At 38.7% G+C, this 21,446-nt stretch overlaps 1 protein-coding gene across 1 annotated transcript in view; it reads left to right on the top strand.

Annotated features, from left to right (window-relative positions):
* The first annotated feature begins 3,787 nt into the window (after positions 1 to 3,787).
* Positions 3,788 to 21,446, top strand: part of LOC138432392 (uncharacterized) — an 88,239-nt gene continuing 70,580 nt past the window's right edge. Inside the window, exons 1-2 of the mRNA XM_069573737.1 lie at positions 3,788 to 3,958; positions 4,001 to 4,556. Coding sequence (XP_069429838.1) covers positions 3,788 to 3,958; positions 4,001 to 4,556 — 727 coding nt within the window. The remainder of the gene's footprint in view (positions 3,959 to 4,000; positions 4,557 to 21,446) is intronic.

Here is a 21,446-nt window from a genome sequence, read left to right as displayed (position 1 = left end):
TTCTGCCTTTCTCTTGTAAGAAAACCCAGGGAACCTAAACCACAGGATCGGAAATGTTTGTATTAACTCCAGAATTTCTGTAGTCCAGCATTTCCCAAATATTACTGTGCATACACATCACCTGGGGATCTTCTCAAAACATATCGTCTGGTTCAGAAGATCGGGGGATGGGATCTAGGATTCTGCAAATTCCCAGGTGATGTTGATACTATTAGTCTATGGGGCACACTTACTATTAATAATAAGACTGGTTCTTATCTTTACTGCAAAGCACTTTAGAGCAGCCTCTCCCACCCTGTCTTATGTATCTTGAGCTGTCCCATCTCACCACTCAACTAGACCCCAAACCTATACGAAGAGGAAGATGTCGCCAGGTGTTAGGTAGAGAGAGTAAACTGACTTTTTTCCTTTGTATGAGACCAACAATGATCTGAGTTTTGTATTAAATAGTTCTCTATCTACTTCTGTGGTACTTAATGTTTTGTTGTTGTTCAGTTGCTCAGTCATGTCCGACTCTTTGCGACCCCATGGACTGCAGCATGCCAGGCTTCCTTGTCCTTCGCCATCTCCCAGAGCTTGCCCAAATTCACATCCATTGAGTTGGTGATGCCAACCAACCATCTCATCTTCTGTCGTCCTTTTCTCCTCCTGCCTTCAATGTTTCCCAGCATCAGGGTCTTTTCTAATGAGTCAACCAGGGTGGCCAAAGTGTTGAAGCTTCATCTTCAGCATCAGTCCTTCCAGTGAATATTCAGGGTTGATTTCCTTTAGGACTGACTTGATTCGAGATGGATTACAAGTAATGTATATGAATAATTTATCTCTTTAAATGAGAGAAGACTTAAGATTTTCCCTTTAAAATCATTGCTTTCAAGAGAAGAGCAAGAGGTGGAATCGGAGTTAACAAGTACAGAAAATTACACTATCACAATTTAATAATTGATGCCAAGCCCATGCATAACTGTATCATCAATGTGTGTGCTGGAGTTAAGAACCACCACTCTCCTTTATAGATACCACTGCCATCCTTTGAATCTTCAAAATATGAACGAGTCAAAGATAACCAAGACCACTGATCAGAAAGATAGATTTATTTCTGAGCCAGAGAGTAACTCTCTGTATGTTAGCAACTGGTGAAAAATTTGCAGCAACTGGATTTATTAATTATATTTTAAATTAAGAAAAGTTTAGTAATAGTTCCTAAAATGGGGGTGTTCCACAATCCAAGAATATGTCACTTCATGTTCAAGAGAATGAAAATCATGACTTCCAATAAATGTTCTCATAAAAATATATAAGGATAGTATTCAGTTTACTTTTAATAATATAAATATGTCTTTCATTATCCCTACTTTATGGAAGTTAGGTGAAACAAAATCTGTTTTGACTAACTGTTTAAAGAAAATAACACGACCATGCAAAATGACAGTCCAAACTCAGCACAGAATAAAATATATGTCATATAACATTTTCAGCTTGTTTGTTTGTTTTTTGGCCATACAATGTGGCTTGTGGGATCTTAGTTACCTGACCAGGGATCAAACCCAAACCGTTGGCAGTGAAAGCCAAGGGTCCTAACCATTGGACCATCAGGGAATTTCCAGCTTGTTTCTGTTTTAACTAGAGTATTTATTTGAAAAGCATGGCATTGTTTCTTTTAGAAATATTCACTTCCCCTGTCTACATGCACCAAAAATGATTCCTTCCTGCCTCTCTCTACAGTTAAAACTCTTACTCAGAAAGTTAGCAGGCATGAGATCGCAGGCACAAAAAACTACCAATGGAAGACAACCGAATTATTAAAAACTGTGGAAGAACAAGTGCGGAATCACAAATAATTTTCAATTTACTTCAATGTTTTACTTACCATTGTTATATTCTCTTATTTATTTCAATTTTTATTGTAAATTATGGAACATTTCAAAATGTCAGATACCCATATATCCACTATCTAGTTTCAACAGGCATTAACTTTTGCAAGTTTGGGCCATTTATGGCAGCATTCTGTTACTCCTTGGTTTATTGTGATATTATGTGTTTGTCTCAGGGAAAATAGCTTGTTTGCCACAAATTGAAATCTAAATGATGATCCTTTTTCTGTGGGATTAAGATAGTTTTTGTTTGGGTTGATACTATTTGAGATGAATTATCCTTTCTTTGGCTCTTTTCTAGTCATGGTGCTTTGATACATAATTTTAGTTAAGCAATTGTATAATCTTTTTTATAACATTCTGGGCTTATGGAAGTTTAAAAATATGATCGACAAATGAAATGCTTACACTTGCTTATTCAATATCTTTTCCTATCGGATTTGCATAAAGTCTTACCTAGTGGAACCCACTTATAATGAAATCTTTTTTCCTTTTTACATATCATATTTTTTTTAGTTTTTTATTTTTTTTAATTTTAAAATCTTTAATTCACAGCTATTTGAGTTAGATGATTCTGTGCTTTCCATGATAAAGTTAGTGGGTTTCTTTCTCACTTCAAAAAAGGGCTTTTACTTTTGAGTTTTCTACGAACAAGTTTCACTAAATATATATATATAAAACATGTTATATATATAAAACATGTATTATATACTTTAATATATTGTAAAACACTTAATTGTTCATAAGGTTCATAATCTTTTCTATCCCAAGGCACATTTTTCATGATTTGCAAAATATCTGACTTTTCCCTTATACTGTGACTGTAAATTTTGAAAACTCAGTTATCAAGAGTTATCAGGAATATTTTAATATAAATAAACTTGTTAATTTTTGCTCTTTATTTCTTGGTCAAGAGGGTCAAGATGGCTTAAGATTTCTGTTCTTTAAAACAGAATTCATGAAATCACCTGTTTTAAGCTGAAGTACAAATCAGTTTCTTTGATTCCTATCTGTTTACTACATTAACTGCTGACCTCTCAACTCAAAATACACACTTGTGTAGTACATGACAAAAGGCATAAAATACATTTTATTCAACTGTAGTTCATAAAGAAATTTTAAAATTTGAATCTTTCATATAGCCCTTGAGTTCAAGTGCTCTTGCAAATCTAATTTATGTAATACATAAACTTTTTAAACTGCATTTGACTTATCTTCTATAGTTGACTAAGGAAAGGATCCTTTAGGAAGTGCCAACTCATTAGGGAACATCTGATGAATATTTTTCACTTCGACTGAATGACTTTTTACATGGAGATATATGCCACCATAAATGAAATACCACTATGAGGGAATCGGACTGACTTTTGTCAAACATTAATTACTTTCTCACACAGAAACAAAATCTCCCCGGACCTCAGCCCCCATCCTACATCTAGGTGCAAGACGCCATGCTTGGCTTTCAGAGGATATATAGGTATTCAGAGGATATAGTAAGTAGGCCAGTCAGCATTTCCTGCTAGGTCATCTGGCGAGTTCTAAGTACTGCTCAGTATTTGCTTGAAAATTTCCAGAGATGAGCAACTTATTACAGCCTTTACCTTCAAGGAATTAAAACATAAGTGGAAAGGGTTAGGGAAGCATAAATCCCTTTGATTCTAGGCGACAGTACTGAAAATGAATAGAGTACAATAAAAATAACTACAGTGTTTGGAGATGGCCCGCTGCATTTCACAAAGCTCTCTCACCCAAAGGCAAGGCCTATAGAGAGGTTCAGAGAGCCCTGGCTGTCCAAAAGGGGGCGAAATCAAATCTGGACGAGGGTGGGCACCTGGAAAAATTGCACGGTGGAGACGGCGTCGGAGACGGGCCTCGAGGCACCTACAGCGTTGCGCATAGGGGAGAGGCCACTCGGGATGGAAAGCTCCCCGCTTGTTCTAAAGGAAATTACACCAGGGGCCCATTCTATCAGCCAGGTTTTTAGAAGACCCCTGCAAGTGCAGGGGTCCGACCTAGGAGGCATTTCCGCTGTGCATTTGGCTAAGTTTGGATTTGACGAGCGCACGGGGAAGCTCCGGCTCACGCAGGTGGGCACTCTCTCCCTTCCTTAGCTCTCCTGACTCCGCGAGACGCTCCCACCCGAAAAAGGCTGCCGCTCCCCCGCAACAGATTCCGGCACTCCGGAGCCGCGCTGCAGTGTAGAGACCTGGGTCCGCCCAGCCCCAGGGAGGAGGCGCAGCGTCCAGCTCACGCACCGGGCTCTGGGAGCCGCTTCCCGCCCCCTCCCTGCCGCGGCCGCGGCGGCGGCAGCAGCGGCCGGAGCGGGGGGCGGGCAAGGGGCGGAGCCAGGGAGGAGCGGAGACGGCGGCGGCCCCGGCGGCGGCGGCAGGTGTGGACCAGGCGGAGGTGCGGGGTATCCGCTCGCGCCCGCGCTAACGAGAGGCCGGGTCTCTGGGGTCCAGCCGGCCTCCCTGAAGGTGCTTCGCGTGCGGCTTCGACTCGCGCACAACTTGGGGCGCCGGCCAGGGACGCTCTGGTTCCGCGTCCGGCGCCGAGAGGAGAAAGACGCGCGGACCAAGAGGAGAAGCGGCGACCGGAGGGGAAGCGGGATGCCGCCCCTGTTTGGGCCCCCTCCCCACCCCCGCGAGGCGGCGCGGAGCTTTAGCGCCCCAGCCCTCCCGGCAGGTAAGCGAGAAACGCGCGGGAAGCCAGGCGAACTCCGAGTCGAGAGGGAGCTTCGGGGCCTGGCACACGGCAGCGCGCGCCCGGGTCCGAGGGCCGCGGGCGCCCGAGCGAGGATGCTGCGGCCGGGTCCCGCGCTTCCCGGGGCACCGCGGCCCTGGCTCTGCGCAGAGCCGCCGCCGCCTCTCGCCCACATAGCAGGATCTCCGAAGTCCTAGGTTCGTCGCTCTCGTCCCCTAAACCGCGAAGAAGGAAATATGTGGGTTCAAGTGGCGAGTGCGGAGCGAGAGCTTTCAACCACTGCTGTTTCTCGAGAGCCCAATTGCTATTTAAAATTACTGCCGCTTTACAACTTGCGCGGCTTTCCCCTCTTAGAGTGAAGAGAAGTTGGGCGTGTATATTACATCCCCTCCTGGTAGGATTAGAGTTTGTTTTCGCCTCATACAGGTGGGAAAATGATGCTTTGTAAATCCTGGCGTTTCCAGCAGTGTTTCACTGCTGGAAGAGCCAGCGAACCTACAGCGAGACAATGGCTGTCGCGAAAAACCTGACAAGAGACGTTCGTTTAATGCCGCTTTGGCAGGGGAGAAGTTAAGGAAAACTTGAGCGTAAGTGACCTGTTAACCGGCTTCTTGCGGGACCGTTTTTGTTCCTGCGTTAAGTCGTATTAGGACTACGAGTGACAGCTCAAGACCTACACTTGGGTTGGAGTTGAGGCTGTGGTTGAACACCCCTCATCGTCAGGGAACTCTAGTTTCTGGAGTCGGGCCTTTCAGCTTTGTTCATTGAAATCCCAGGCAGCTTTGAAGTGAATTAGGAAAAGGATCCTACTTTTTTTTCCTCTGGAGTTTATTACCTCTGCATTAAAATGTTTCTCTCATGGACAAAAATATGAACAGTATTCTGCTTTATACTTTCTTTTAAATAAATGTTGCTTGAATCCGTAAAAATTTGATTAGAAATTGACAGCCAAGTTTAGATTTAGTTGTGGAGTTTTGTGTTTGGTTGGGGGAGGGACTGACTCTTAAGTTATTATTCAAGCCTAATGCTGATTATTTTTTCAAGCCTAATACTGCTTATTTTTCATGGTTTCCAGACATTAATCCTTAATTGAAGGCCTTTATCTTGATTTTAAGAGATAGATATAAAAGTAACAGTGGTTTAAACCCGTGCATAAAAACTATTGCCGCCCTCACTTCCTTTCTTAATTTGTGATAGAGCCTCTTGAAAGTTGAACAACTTCCGTAACTTTGGGTGTAAAAAACCGCATAAGTAGAATTATAGACCTCGAAATGAAAGTTTTTTGTGTTTATCTTCGTAGAATTACCAGACTTTATGGAATTATCAGCATGTGATGTTTATCTTTATTTATGCCATATTAGGACTTTGTTGTAGAGGCGGAAATATTGCCTACATAATAGGTAAAAGAGGGGAACCCTCAAGAAGCTCCTTTAAAAAGTAGTTATTCACTAGGTGAAGTTTTATAGCTCTGAAAAGCCTGCATCAGACACAAAGCTTGGACTGATAATGTGAACTGTTGGCTCTTTTTAAATTTTTCAATAGATGATTAAGAAGGGAGGTATAAAATGCTTTATTCTTGAGCATGTTTTTTAAAATGCAAGTGGGAAGAAAAGTTAAAGGTATTGTTTTTGTACAGTGTAATAACTGAATAACTATTTTAGAAGCTCTAGAACGCTTGAGGAAGTAAAATTAAAAGGTAGCATAAAATTATGTACTTATACTTTTAAAACTTTAATGAGAATGCATACTTGTAAATCTCAAATCTTCAAGTGAACAGTGTTAAACTGAATGAAATAGAATTTTTCTGCATGTGATTTTTACTCAGGTTAAAAAATATTTATCTTGATTTACCTTAAAATTTTTAAGTTATAGTTGCATTTTGTTGGTAGCTATTTGGGATAATTCCAAGTACTTTAAATAATTTACATTGACAGTTTTCTTTATTAATAGATTTGTAAGATGTCTTTTACTTAGGACATTGATACTTAATGACGTAGGTGTCATTAAATTTTTAATGTAATTTACATTGCCACGGTTTTTCTTCATTTAATGTATCTAGGTAGTTTTAACATATAAACATCCATGGGGTCCCATCAAATTTAAACTGTAAGAAAGTAGATTAAATTCCTGATTACTAGCATTTCAGGAATGAAATCTAGCTTTAAGACCAAATGGCTTTTTGAAGACATTTTACAATACATATAATGATATGATTTTCAAGAGTTCTTTTCTAGTTCTTTGAAATCTTAAATTAGCAAAAGAATCAGTAATTGTATTTTAACAGTTTCTTCATGTATTTAATAGATTGTTTCCTTAGGAGTAAGCTCCTAAGTGTTTTAAACATTTGTATGAGAAGAAAGTCTGTTTTTTGTTGAAACATATTTCTATAGACTAGGAAAAAAAAACAACTTGTTGAGTCTAGAGTAGGTCAGTCTTAAATAAGAAACAATGAAATGTGAACTCTATTCTGAAGTGTATTTTCACTTGAGTACTTTAAAATTTTGTCCTCTTTAAAACCTTTGTATAGAAAGTAAATCAGTTATTGCACTGGTGCAGTATAAGCTCCTTAATGTGTTTGCTTTATTCAAGAGTATGGAGACTTTTTTCTCCGTATCTTATGTGTGTAGTCCAGGCAATTATCAAAATATTTTTGGTGAGGATTGGAATGAAGGGGGCTGGAAATCCAAGCATGGCTATGGCATACGTGCGTGTTGGTTTGCAGCAAGGAAAGGGTGAAAAAGAAGAGTTTGGGGTCAAGATTTATACACATCAATCAGATTCCCTAGTGCTTTCTTCTTCATTGTCTAATTGACTTTTTAGCCAATATATAGTTACTGAGGTTAAAATACACAGTGGATACCAAAAAATATAAACTGGTTTGAAAATCCTTTCTCATGGCTTGATCAAATATTATCTATATACCACTTTCCAAGCTATTCAGCAGTTGAGGACAGTTTATAAATTAAATGTATTATAAAAGTTAAATAATTTCCACTTGAAAGAAATGCCCCTTTTGAGGGACTTACATTTTAAAATCACAAATAGCACCAATCCTTTGAGTAAAATAAGAATGGTTATGTTAATTACAAATTATGTTTTTGGAAAGGGAAAATGTAATTTTTATTGGCCTTGGGGGCATTCAGTTTGTGTGGCCCAGTTTCCATTTCTCTATCTGCCCTGCCTCTTACAAAGCATTAGATACTGAGAGAGGAAAGACTGTGAGGAGAAGATTAATGAAACAAGCTATGTGGGCTGAGCATAGTTCTGTCCTGTAAGCCTGTGTCCACATGAATTCAGAAACAGAAGAGAAATTCTGAGAGTCAGATTCCCCACTGTCCTCTTACACTGATTTCAGTGGCAGGAAAGGGAGTAGCCGTCTTCTGCCATTTGCAAAACCAGCTTCAGATCCACAGCAAATCAAACCCACGAAATCTTTTAGTCTTGTCTAGTTCAGCCCCACTTCCTTGCCAAGGGCATAACAGCTGAAGTTAAAAGACTTACATTCAAACAAGAAAATTAGTGCCATTTGTTTATAGGCAGTAGTCTTGTTCAAACTGCTTTCAACCTTAATTGGAAAGAAAAAAAAAACCCAGAATATTATTTGATTATAAGTTTTCCAGCGTAGTATGCAGGAGACTGTGGCTGAAGAATGCAGTTAGGTTTTTCACTTATCTTCAATTACTTATGGTTTACATTGTAGTTCTCTGGTTTGTGTGTGTGTTGGGGGTGGGGTGGGGGTTACAATTTGAAAGGGGTGAAAAGTACAATAAAATGGTACATTTTAATATGACCGAGATGATATAGCACTGGTCACATAAAAGCTGTTCCAATACTGCTGAAGTAATTCTCTGTTGGACTTTCTTCCTCGTACTGTACATGTAAGCTCTTTGCTTAGAAGTAATCCTGATTCTGAAAAGAGTAGCAGGAAAGGAAAAAAACCAGTGTCATCTGACAATGGACATTTTAAGTTGTCTTTGTCAAATTTCAGGTGGACTTTGGCCTCATTAATAAATTGGATATGTATAAAATAAGATAAATCAGCTGGGAAAGGCCTTTATCAGAAACTTGTGTGAGTGCTTTTCTAGTTGATCTAAATATGACATCCAGTGATCAGTAAAGACCAATTATTATTAGACATTTGAGGTGAAACTGTTTTGGAGTTTAAAAGTTGATGCAAGTAAAGAATTGGTCCCCCTCACAAAGTCAAACTGGTAAAATCTTTCTAAAATAAAATAGCCTGAGATTTGTGAATTACGGTGCATGTTTGAGTGAAAATTCAAGTCATAAAATCATCATTAAATAACCCTGTGGGGTTCTGGTAATTTTTTCCTTGTTTAAATCTGACCTTTTACCTATCATCTCAACTTCATTAACTTAAAAAAAAAAGTCTCAAGAAACAGTAAGACTAAAGCAGTGAAGGGTGTGAGAGCTCTTTGTTGTAAAACCTACCTAGAGTGAATGAAAAGCCTTATAAACTAGCATTTAACTGGCTTTTAACTAGAATGGATTTTCAAGTAACTAACTGGTAATACTGTCACTTGACATTTCCTTTAGATATTCTGTGCTATAACTCAAAACTGATTTCCTTTTTATAGGTAAGAATGGAACTCTATTAAATTTAAAAAAGCAAAAGAAACAATTTATAGCTTACAGCCTGACTTCTAATAGTTTAAAATACTGCTGCTGCTGCATGTTGGCCAGCACCCTAATAATGATAAGATTCTATGTTGTTTTATTATTTATTTTTGTTTTTAAAATTAGGATTTTTTAATGAAAAGGGTAATGTTAATTTCCTTCTTAAGTGACTATCTTTGTGTATTAACTGTCAGTTATAACACCAATAGTTTGAATTGTAATTTGAAGTTAAAAAAATTATAGGTTAGTACCTGGACTGATGTGTGCTAAGTAGCATTTTAATTGCTTCTAGTAATTGAATAATTAAAATTTTATCATAGCTCTTTAATATCTGGAAACAAATTTCTAGTTTCATACCAAAGAGGAAAAAATATGACATCTTAATCTTTAAATATTTAATTAACCAAATAATATTTTCTTTCAGTATTGTAGCTTTTCAACCAAAAGTACTAAAAATATCTTTGTCAACAAAAGAAGGCTATATAGAAAGGTAATGAAAAGAAATATAAAATAAGAGACTAACCAACTGGATTTTTTTAACAGTCTGGAGAAATAGCAGGAAATCATATTTCTTGATGAAGATGAGCTAAGCTTTTGACAGAAGTCAGTTTCCTTTTAAAAGTACTTAGTAGTTGGTAACAGCTCATGTTCTTTTTTCCTTTTTTCCTCTTTCCATTGTGGCAAAGAGACCAGTGATACTAGAAAACTAATTTATCAATCAGTTAAGAACACTTCTAAAAACATTTTTTTGAAAAGTAAATCTTCCTTCTAAAGATGTTCATTATACTAACCATTAAGTGTTAGTAGAAATTTTTTGCAAAATTTAGTAAAGAAAGCATGATATGAGAACTATATATTTCAGAAAAATACAGATATGCTGAATGGCTTTATTAGCTCACCTAAAAATGTAGTTTATACTGGGAATATTAGACTATAAATGGTATAGCATAGTTTATTATTGCTGCTTTTATTTCAGAACTCATGTTAATCTAGAACTAACACAAAACTTTTCCAGAACTGCCAGGGTTGGGGTTCATCTAGATCTTTTCTCAAAAACAAATATTAAAATGTGTCCAGTTCTTCTAATTACCAAAGCAATAATGATGACAATTATAGCTCTCTTTATTAATCATTTTCTGTGTGCCATGTTTTATTCCATATGCTTTATCTGAATTACCTGCAGTAATCTTCACAACAGCCTTACTGTTGCCAGCCCAGTCTGGGCACCATGATTATTCCAGTTTTATAGACAAGAAAACCATGGCCTGGTGAGAATAAAGGGTTCACAGCTAATAAAGAGTGTGAAACTGAGATACCAACTAAAATCCTTCCTGTGCCACCTCTCTGTTCTTGATTACTTTGCTGTACTTCACAGTTATTAAGCAGAATATTTGTGGAATTCTTGTTAAAAAAAACCTGGGAGTCATGTGTATAGCAGTTTAAATGCACTTGTTTTTTCCTTGACTTTTTAGAACTAGTTCAAAGCCTTTCATGTCCAAGTTTGACAGACGACATAGAAGAGATACAGGTAACAATGTTTGTGACCGAAAGAAATAGGTAGTGTCTTTAAAGTGCTAACCCTGATTTTTAGATGACTTGTAAATTTTCTCTGAAAATCATTTCAAAACCCTGTATAGACAGTTTTTTGTGGCTGTTTTCTGGAACATGGCCCTGGAATTGCAATATAGTTAAAACCTCTGGAACCCTGAATCCATAATAGGTGTTCAGTGAATATTGTTTGAAACAATGAATGTAGGGAATGAGTGAAAAGAAGACATTTCCTTGTCCAGGAAAGTTGTAATATGCGTTTGCGTGTTGAACTGTGGTAGACAGGTTGTGGGTAGTTTACCATTAATTGTGCAGCTGGTGCTGCACCTTCTTGAACCTCGGTTTCCTCATTTGGGAAATGGGAATAATTACATCTTCTTCAGTTATTGATGTGAACGCTAAGTAAATGATCGTTCACTCTTCTTTGTTGTTACACCTGACCTTTTGTGTGGTTACAAACCCTATAGGAGATGTGAGGATTAAGGAAAATCTGTCAGAGCCTGCCATAATTAAGGCATGAGTTTAGACCAGAGTTCCTGTAACTGAACCCACCAGAGAAGGAGTAAAGGAATGAGGTGAAAAGTGGGCTTGAGCAGTAAAGGAAGGGACTTGTGTTCCAGCGCTGCGTCTTTATAGTATTGACTTGTGGCTTTAGGTAAGCCACCTGAGCTGTCGATGTGTAAACTGCGGGCACACCTCAGAGCTGCCTAAGACTCTCTGAAGTGTGGTCCATCTTAACAGCTCTGCTTGCAAAGTTTCGAGTGCCTCCTGCCACAGTACCTCTTCTAAGGACCTTACGGGAACTCTCCTTGGGAGGACACTACCATTCCATATACACAGCCTCCACACCCTCCTCTCTTTCTCTCTCTTCCTCGCTTCGTTTTACAGGTTCGTACTACTTGGACCTAAGCTTTTCCTTTAGCACCATTCTCCATTGCCCTTGGCTTCTTCCACTGCTCTCTATGATGGCAAAAGAGATAGGGACTTGTTAATTTTTTATTTTGTAAAAGTTAAAGGTCCTGTACTCCTGAGCAGGATAATTGCAAAGGCCCCTTTCATGCCAGCAATTTGTGGTATCTGAAATTCAGTGTTGGGACTCAGGAAAAGAGCAAAAAGATCAGGCTAAAGAGTGGACTGAGTCAGTTTGCAGGCTGAACAAAACAGGGATTAAAACGCAGAGAAACAAAGACAACTTTAATTTTTAAAAAAAGAGTTCAGAGGTCAAAACAAAAATGTTAAGGACAAAATTAGACAAATTTATGTGAAAAGAAAGTAAAAATATAATGGAATTGAATGGAAACTAATGGGGAAATGACATTTAAATAGTAAAAATAATTAAAACTCTATTTTTTTTTTCATCAGAATTCCTCTTTTGAGACCCATTGGAGCAGAGTGGTTATAATCCAGAAAAGCAGACCTTTTATGCGCATGGGAAAAAAGAGGTTATGAGGCAAATGATATAAAAAACATTCTGGGACACCGCCAAATCCAAGCATTTCAAGTGAGATTTTTGACAAAAGTAATTCTAAAGTAAAGCTATTTAAAAGTAGGAAATCATTTTCTGTTTTTGTGCCTGAAATGAAAAACAGGGACTACACACACAGATTGACAGTCACCTGAAATTTAAAGTATTAAAAAAAAAAAAAAAGCCAAAACAGACAAGTTTGTCACCAGAGATACTTCAAAAAAATCTTTGGGATCCAAAAGCTAGTGTAATAGAAACAGTATGACAAGAACAAAAGAAACTTACAGAAATAATAGCAGATGATTCTGTTTGGGTCAGTGGGAACCAACGTAGCTGCTAGAACCTGTGCTACTTTAGAAAATGATACTGCTGCTGCTGCTGCTGCTAAGTCACTTCAGTTGTGTCCGACTCTGTGCGACCCTATAGATGGCAGCCCACCAGGCTCCCCCGGCCCTGGGCTTCTCCAGGCAAGAACACTGGAGTGGGTTGCCATTTCCTTCTCCAATGCATGAAAGTGAAAAGTGAAAGTGAAGTCGCTCAGTCATGTCCGACTCCTAGCGACCCCATGGACTGCAGCCGTATAGGTTGCATAATCATGTATGAGAGTGAACACACAGGAAATTAGTGAATATTACTTACTAGTTACCTGCTTAATCTAGCAGTAACTTAGTTAAGTAGGTTACTGTGGATAGAAGACTCTTTACATTGGTTTTTGTTGTTTCCCTCCTCCCCCCCCCACTTACAGATACCACTCAGGGGAATGGACTTGGACTTTAATGTTGGGAATCTTGTGTTTGAGTCTCAGCTCAGCACTTAATTTCTGGTTCTGTGATTTGAACAGGTCTTTTAAAAGCTCTCTGCCTCACTTTTTACATTCGTTAAATTGTGCTGTGTGCTTAGTCACTTAGTCGTGTCTCTGACTCCTTTCGACCCCATGAACCATAGCCCGCCAGGCTCCTCTGTCCATGGGGATTCTTCAGGCAAGAATACTGGAGCAGGTTGCCATGCCCTCCTCCAGGAGCTCTTCCCGACCCAGGGATCGAACTTAGGTCTCCCGCATTGCAGGCGGATTCTTTATCATCTGAGCCACCAGGTTAATACTAATCTAATACCTTCCTCACGAGGCTGTGGTGAGAATCAAATGAGCTCATGTATTTTGTAAGTATGATTGGATGATTTACTATAATAGAGATCTTTCTGAAATTATTTCCAATGAGAAAGTGTAAGTTGCTCAGCTGTGTCCGACTCTTTGCGACTCCATGGACTATACAGTCCATGGAATTCTCCAGCCCAGACTACTGGATCGGGTAGCCTTTCTTTTCTCCAGGGGATCTTCCCAACCCAGGGATCGAATCCAGGTCTCCCACATTTCAGGCAGATTCTTTACCAACTGAGCCACAGGGGAAGCCCAAGGATACTGGAGTGGGGAGCCTATTCCTTCTCTAGGGGACCTTCCCAATCCAGGAATTGAACCGGGTCTCCTGCCTGCACAGTGGTGAGTTTTGATAGTAGTCAAGATGCTTGTGGTGATGAAAAACATTTCGTGAGCACTCCCTGTGCCACAGGCACTGTCCTACATGCTTTGCATAATAAGACTCTAATCCTCACAACAACCCCATGAAACGAGTACTGTTATTATCTCCGTTTTACAGATGAGGAGACTGAGGCCAGAGAGGCAGCTGCAGTATCGTAGTTGGGTTGCCCAGATAACCGTGTCACCTGTAAACCAAGTTTTCCCAACCTTGGCGCTCTTGACATTTTGACCATATAATTTGTTGCTGTGGGTGCCTGTCCAAGCCTTGTAGGATCTGTAACAGCACCCTGTGCCTTTACTCAGTTGTGTCAACCAAAACTGTGTCTCCAGACATTGCCAAATGTTCCCTAAATTGCTTCTGGTTAGGAACCACTGTTGTAAACTTATAGCAGAAATTACTTTTTCAGATGACCTTCTTAGTAACTCTTACAGTGACTCATGATTATGATTGGGCAAATTACACATTGTAGATTTTGTGACTTTATCAAGCTGTGTACACTTGTGTGGGGGTGAATGTGAGTTAAACTTGACCCATGCTGCTCTCTCCTACTCCCTTTCTTTATACTGCCTCTGCTGCTGCTGCTAAGTCTCCTCAGCCGTGTCTGACTCTGTGCAACCCCATAGACGGCAGCCCACCAGCCTCCTCCGTCCCTGGGATTCTCCAGGCAAGAACACTGGAGTGGGTTGCCGTTTCCTTCTCCATAACTGCCTCTGATGAGAGCCCGAAGGCTAAAATTGTGGTTCTGCCTGTAACATCTTTTAACTGCCCTACACACCCCCAAATCATATATTGTTTCCCCTTGCACTTGACCCACATAAACACACACACAGAATCTTGTTTTTTTCTCTCTGTTAGAGGACTTAACACATTTGAATTAGTCTGCAGTAAGAATTTATGTCTGAGCCAAGATTAACAGCTGCCAAGAAAAATATACCCAGCAATGAAAAACAGAGATTCAGTGAAGAAAAAATAATGTTATATGATGAAGTATATTACTAAGGTATTGGGTTTTATTTTTGCAGTATGATAACATGTTACATTCACATACTTCAAGTGGATTCAAGGCTTCTGGTCATTGTTTCTTTGTAACTTAATATACCATTTTCAGGAGTAGCTGAGGTGTAATGAAAAGAGCAATGAAATACCTTGGTTTCAGTACTGTCTCTGCCAGACACTTACTGTGTGACCTCACCTCTTTTTCTAAGACCTCACCTCTCTTGTTACTTTACCCCACAAGTAAGATGGGGTAATGCTATGAAACTGATCATATTGAAAGGTTGAAGTGAGAGCATAGATGTACTGATATCCAGCCCAGGTCCTGACCTGTCAAGTTTTCTCCTTCCTTCCAGGACCAGTTTAACAAGGAACTTTGCCATGGTTTTCAACTTTATAATCCATGGTTTTCAACTTCCAAAAAATTGGTAATTCTTTCATTGTGAACCAGTTGTCTTTGAAAGTAATAGAGATAACATCAACTAGCCTATTGCAGATTACTATTACAAGATGGGATTTGGAAAGAAGGGAGGGTACATACAGTATTCTAAACCACTGAATCATGAAAACTTTACATTTTCAAGGTTGACAAGAGAGGGAGAGAAAAGATTCACAGAGGAACTCTTGGAGCCAAACCTTACCCTCTTAATCCTAGTGACCATTTACTGATTCATCTTTTTAGGGGATATTTGTGTGCCAGTTACAAAGCAAGTGCTAAGTATATGAAGAGAGCAAGTAACTAAAAGAGCTACTCTAGCTCTATACCCTGTCTGTTTGGAACTTAGATAGTGAACGTGTCATGTCTTTGTCCCAACTCCGGTTGATATTTTCTGCCTAGAAACATGAGTTTGGAAAGGGTCCTGAGACTTGACTCATTGGAAAGAATGCTGTGATCCATTAATATTGTCTCCCTCGAACAAGATAAAGGCAGTGGCAGCACAGAATTTGACAGTCCTTTGGCAGAGAGGTTTTTGAAGTGCGGGCCTGACCCCTTTATGTATCATGAGATCAATTACGTGCGTCACCATAAGGATTATTCAAGAAAGGAAGTAGTGAAATAAAAAAGTGCATTGCACATAGTGATTCTAAGTATTGCTTTGTAAAACTTTTGTTTTTGTAACGTGTCATGCATTGTGTAACAGGTGGTGATGTGAAATGCATTTCCTACAGTGGGTCACATAAAAATGTAATTCTCATGGTTTCATGAACGCCTACTCCTTTTTCTCTGTGTTTCATATTATTTTATTTTTCTGAAATTACCTCATCTGTTTGATAATTTATGTCTGATTAAAAGCAGAACAACTCATAGATTCTAGTACTCATTCTTCAAAACATGGCTTATCCTTTGATTCTGCTCTTACTAGACTCTTCGTATTTTGTCTAAGGTGATTAATAATTTTATTTATAGTCAGTTCTGGTGGGACCCAAAATAGCCAAGTAGTTAGAAGCATAGGCCCTGGAATGAAGCTTGCTTAGTAATATAGATTGTGCCCCTTTGAAGCTTTGTGAACTGGAGAAGCTACTTGAATTCTGTGACCATCACACATTATACTTATTTTTTATACACATGCAGATCTTGTTTCAGAATTCTTTGGTTACTACTTAGGGAAAAAGATATATACTCTCCTATTGCATGGCCAGATCATCATATCACAGGGCAAGAATTTGTAGAAACAGCATCAGAGTTAAACTGGAGAAGTAAAAATGCTGCTATTTATCACATATTGAGAGCATGTCCACCATGAATGATCACAAACTACCAACACCATTTTGGTACTTGAGCCAGCATTGTTTGGTTCTGTTTAATTCCGAGAGTGGAGGGAGATAAATGGAAGTCTGTATTAAAGATAGCAGAATATGGAAGGAAAGTATTGGAAGCCTTGGGGGAAAAGGATTGAGAACAAGAAGGTAACAAGCAGGCTAATCTGAAAGACCACACTTTTCCTCTCTTCCAATAATAGTTTCAAGCACAAAATCATCACTTGAAAGTCCCACAGTAATGCTATAGTAAGAGAAAACCCTGCTGCATGGCTTACCTGCCTACTCCTAGAACAAGAATTAGATATTTAAAACGTGCTTTTAAAATAAGTTCATTGAAAGCACCTGAGCCGGAGCAAGACAGAACTGAGTTTGAATCCTGATTTTGCCATTTCCCAGCTCTTTGGCCCTTGGCAGATCGCTTCAGCCTCTGGAGCCTCAGTTCTATCGCATGTGAAATGGATATAATACCATATTTCACAGGGTGATGATCAAGATTAACTGAGAGTGGTTATGTAAAATTCCAAGCGTGCGATGAGTAGCCAAGAAAACGTTTTCCCCAACCTCCTACCCTCTCAGAAAAAGTCAGATTTACTCTAGTATTCTTTCTGGAAAATTCCATGTCCATGTGAATACGTAGAGATTACAGACAAGAACAGTGTTTGAGGACATAGGGCAGAATGTTCCAAAAGAAATTTTAATTGCAAACTAATCGAGCCTTTGACATCCTTCTGTGCATGGACTGCCGGCTTTGTCACAGTCGTCAGGAACAGAGGAAACAGAGTACTCAGGCTGTCCCCTCTACAGCCTGGCTTACTCTCTGTTGTATCTCCTAACACACACTAGATAAGCAAATCGTATCATGCACGTTTAATGTGAATTTGGCATTTCTTGTAGATTAAGCGGTCTCACAGACGACTTCTTTTTACTTCTCTAAATTTGTTAACTAAGGAAATTAGACTATCCCCAATCTAGTCCAATAAAGGTTCCATCTAAGTTTTCACATCCTAAGAATCCTGTGATTCTTCCTTTAATTGAATCATAATCTACAGTATCCCTATTAGCTTTTCTTCTAGTTAATATCTTCAAGACTTTTCAGCTTCCAGTTGGCTCGAGTGGTAACTATACCTATGATTAGAACATTAACAAGAGAAATTATGTTGCCCTTGACTCTTCTGTGGCCCATCTCCTAAAAATTGTTCTTATATCTCAGTAATTTCTGATGGCAGGGCTTCTTTTTAAGAAGTCCGCCAAGTGACAAGACACACTTGCCTGTGAGCACTAAAAGATGGTGTATTCGTCCAAACAGGCACTGTTATGCTTGCATTTTATAAAACCTCCTGAGAAAATGCACCTCAGGGAACGGGCACTTTAAAAAGTAAGTGTTCATTCAGCTTCCTGGGAAGGAAGCACCCAGGACCTTGTTTGCCAGGGCAAAATATGCTACACCAGGATTTTTCTCACCATTCCAGGAATTTTCTACCCTCCATCCATGAATGACTTTGGTGTGTATTTTATTTTCTGCTGGCTCCTCTATAGATCGGTATTAACTTGTTGAACCTTTCATAGCTTTGCAGGACTTTTAATATGAAAATATTCTGCTTGGTTAGTTACTAGCTTGAAAGACACGGGAATACTAACTTTATGAGAAGGTTTTGAAATTACCACCCTTAGTATTGTGGAATACTTCATCACCACAGGTAAAATTCTAGTGGGACTGATGGAGGAAGAAAGCCAGTGTTACTCCAGTAACACAGAAGATAGCTATTTTATCATCTTCCTGGACTGGGGAATATATTTAGTAATTAAATTCAAATCTACAATGTTTTATACTATTTAAATTTATGAATTAATTTAATTTTACTTTTTAAGGGTTGCTAATTCAGAAGCATAATCTTTAATACAGATGATATGAAATTTTTATAGATTTACTAGCAAAATACTGCAGTTATGAGTCCTAAAGGAGTGAATGCTTTTTAAAATTTTGTTCACTTAGCCAGCTTCTCTCAGATCATTACAAGCAATGTGCTTTTCACTGAATTTTGGTTTTAACTTTAGGAAATGCCTGCTTGGTACAGATGAAAGCTAAGTAAATGCTAATATACAAAAACATTATTTTCTAAGTAGACCTGAGAATTTTAAAAATTTTAAGTTTCTTTAAACCTGTTGACCATCCTTTAAAATCTTAAAAAAAAACTTTTTTTGACAGCATCAGAGTGAGAGAAGATGTAAACAGTTTGGTTTTTGCTTTTGCCAGTGGGCATTTTATGCTAATCAAGTTAGTAGATTGGAAGGCTGTCAGGAGTTTGACAAACTGAATGCAGTGAGCCATTTTCTATAGAAATCAAGCCTCGCAAGTAATTTTCTATTGATAGATTTTCTGATGTGCTCAGTCTCAGTAATGCTCACACTTCCTCTGCCAAGGGCCCCTGACCTCCATAAACAGCTACCATGTACTCACTTTATAAATCGTATGTGTGCACACACACAAACATGAGTTGTATGAAGGCTACACAGTGCGAAGGCTTAATGTGCAGAGGTACCACCAAGAGGGCAGGCATCTAACCTCAACGTCATCACAGTTTATAACTTCCTGCGAGGAAATCAATGGGTTCTAACTTCCTCCAAGGAAATCAGTGGGTTCTTCTAAATTATTAGATTTCCACTATTAAATACACGAGGAGTTTATCTTTTGAGAGAACATTTTTTTAAAGTCTATTAAAGTATTAAAAATTTAATTATATAATTTATCAAATGTCCACAGCCAGTCTGAATCATGGTGTTTGACACATAGGGAAAATGGGCTGAATTCTAACACTTCGTTATTTGGGGTAACACAGATGCCGTGCTGTGGCTGGGAGGAGGGTCTGAACAGACGACACAGTCCATGTCTCCAGGTTGGGATAAATGGGAGTTGTGGCCTGTGGTCCCAGGGCCTTGAGAGTCAGAGCTGGGGCTTAAAGCTGGTCCGACTCTTCATGCGGCTTTTGGATGCAGTGGTTCTTTCACACCCAAAATAGTGCTTTCAGATGGGCTTCATGCCTGAAAGTTCTGGAGAGCAAAATGTGGTGTGAACAGTGCATTTTTATTTTGGCCTGACTTTGCATTTACTTGAAAGAAAATACAGGCTATATGCTTATATCTGTACCGCCTCCTCACTTTGAGGGATATTGAACTGTGGATTAAAAAAATAATGAAGATGCACCAAAATTATAGAATGGTAGCTCCCTGTGGTTTTATTTTTAAAAAATAATTACTACTTGCGACACATTTTGTCTTCAAAGTGCTTGGCGAATGTTAATTAACTTTCTAAAAGTTTAAAGGAACTCAAGTCAGCTTGCTTTTTTATAGAGAATATTCCATTGAAGTCAGGTGGCATAAGATTGAGCCATAATTGAGCTATAATAGAATTATTGAAAGATTCTTAATAGGATGCCTGGGCTTCAAAGACAGAAGATCTAAGTGGAGTAAAGTAATAAACATCTAAGAAAGTAATTTGGTTTGTACTGAAGAAAAACTGAATTTATTCTTTTGGCCAAATAAATTTATGCCCAAGTGAAATCCCCTAATGGGTGAGAGACGGACTGAACTTAGCTTGATTCGTGCATTGTCCAGGAGGCTGTAGAGTGACCCTTGACCTGATACCTATGTTAAACATTTTTAGATTTTGGTCCACATAGGCATATTATTAAAGAATTATTTTTTTCATACTTAGGAAGTAGCAAAAATTAATAACCCCAGAATTAACCCATCCTCATAAAAATAAGTGGTCTAAAATGGTTAATATTAGAAAATATTTTCAAAACAACAAATACAAGTATTTGTCAATAGTTACGATAAATTCTATAAGATCCAGAGTTCAGAACATCCTGTAGTTTTAAAAGAATTTAATTCCTTTGTTGAATTTCCTTGCTTTCATTGACAGTTTCACCTTTAAGGTGGTTATTCCAATATGGCACACATTATTTTCTGATTACTTGCTCCCCAAACTGCTTGCTTTTATGGCATGTCCCATTCCTACTTGCCCCATACACACGCGCATGCGCACACACACAGTCACGCACACACTGCCGCACCCCCATCTCTGGACAGATAAAAGCAGAGAGTTAATATTTAATTCTTGTTAGGAAGAGGGAAGTTCTGTGGTAGATAAATAAATCCAAAACCCTCGACACCATAATTCATCTTAATCCTTTCCATGTAATGAGAGCAACTGATAGAATTCAATATGAAAAAAGGGAAGGAAAGATTTCATATAAACATAACAATATAAACTTAATTAACCTTGAAGGTGTAATTTCAGAGATGTCTAAAATAGCCGTTACTTCTCTGGGCCTCAGTTTTCTTATTTGTGATGTGGTCTTGGTTGGGAGGGGAAAAAAAAAAAAAAAAAAAACAGAACTAACTCAATTCTTGTCATATAGTATGTTTTTCATAAATGTTTATTCCCTGCCCTCAAAGTCAAGATCCTTGCAAGTTTCTATTTTAGGAGGAGCAGAGCTAATTCCCGTTAGCTCCTGACTGTTTCATGCCAGAGATCATTTGCATGAACTGTTTCTCTCCTAGAAAAGTTCTATCCTGCCTTATCTGGTGTTTGAACTGTTGTTTAGTCTTCGCAGCCCTGCTCAGTGATTACTTCCTCTGTGAAGCTCAAGGTGACTTCCTTCCAGACAAAAGTCATCTCTCCTTTCCCTGCATTCTAAAATCTTCAGCTGTTTTTGTTCTTGCCTGTATTAGTGTGATGTGTTATTTTTATTTTTAGTCTGTCCACCTTCTCCACTTGATGGTTAGCTCATCAGTGCTGAGGTGGGTCAGTTCTTTAATCTGGTCTATAAAAGTTAAGCAATAAATCTTAGTTGAGATGGAATGAAGTGAAAATGTTCACCATAATCACTAAAATGGCTTTAAGATTCAATATAAAATGTAATGTATCAAGTT

Source organism: Ovis canadensis, chromosome 2 (assembly GCF_042477335.2).
Source record: "Ovis canadensis isolate MfBH-ARS-UI-01 breed Bighorn chromosome 2, ARS-UI_OviCan_v2, whole genome shotgun sequence".
Classification (NCBI taxonomy): domain Eukaryota; kingdom Metazoa; phylum Chordata; class Mammalia; order Artiodactyla; family Bovidae; genus Ovis; species Ovis canadensis.
This window is presented reverse-complemented; position numbering and strand designations above follow the sequence as displayed.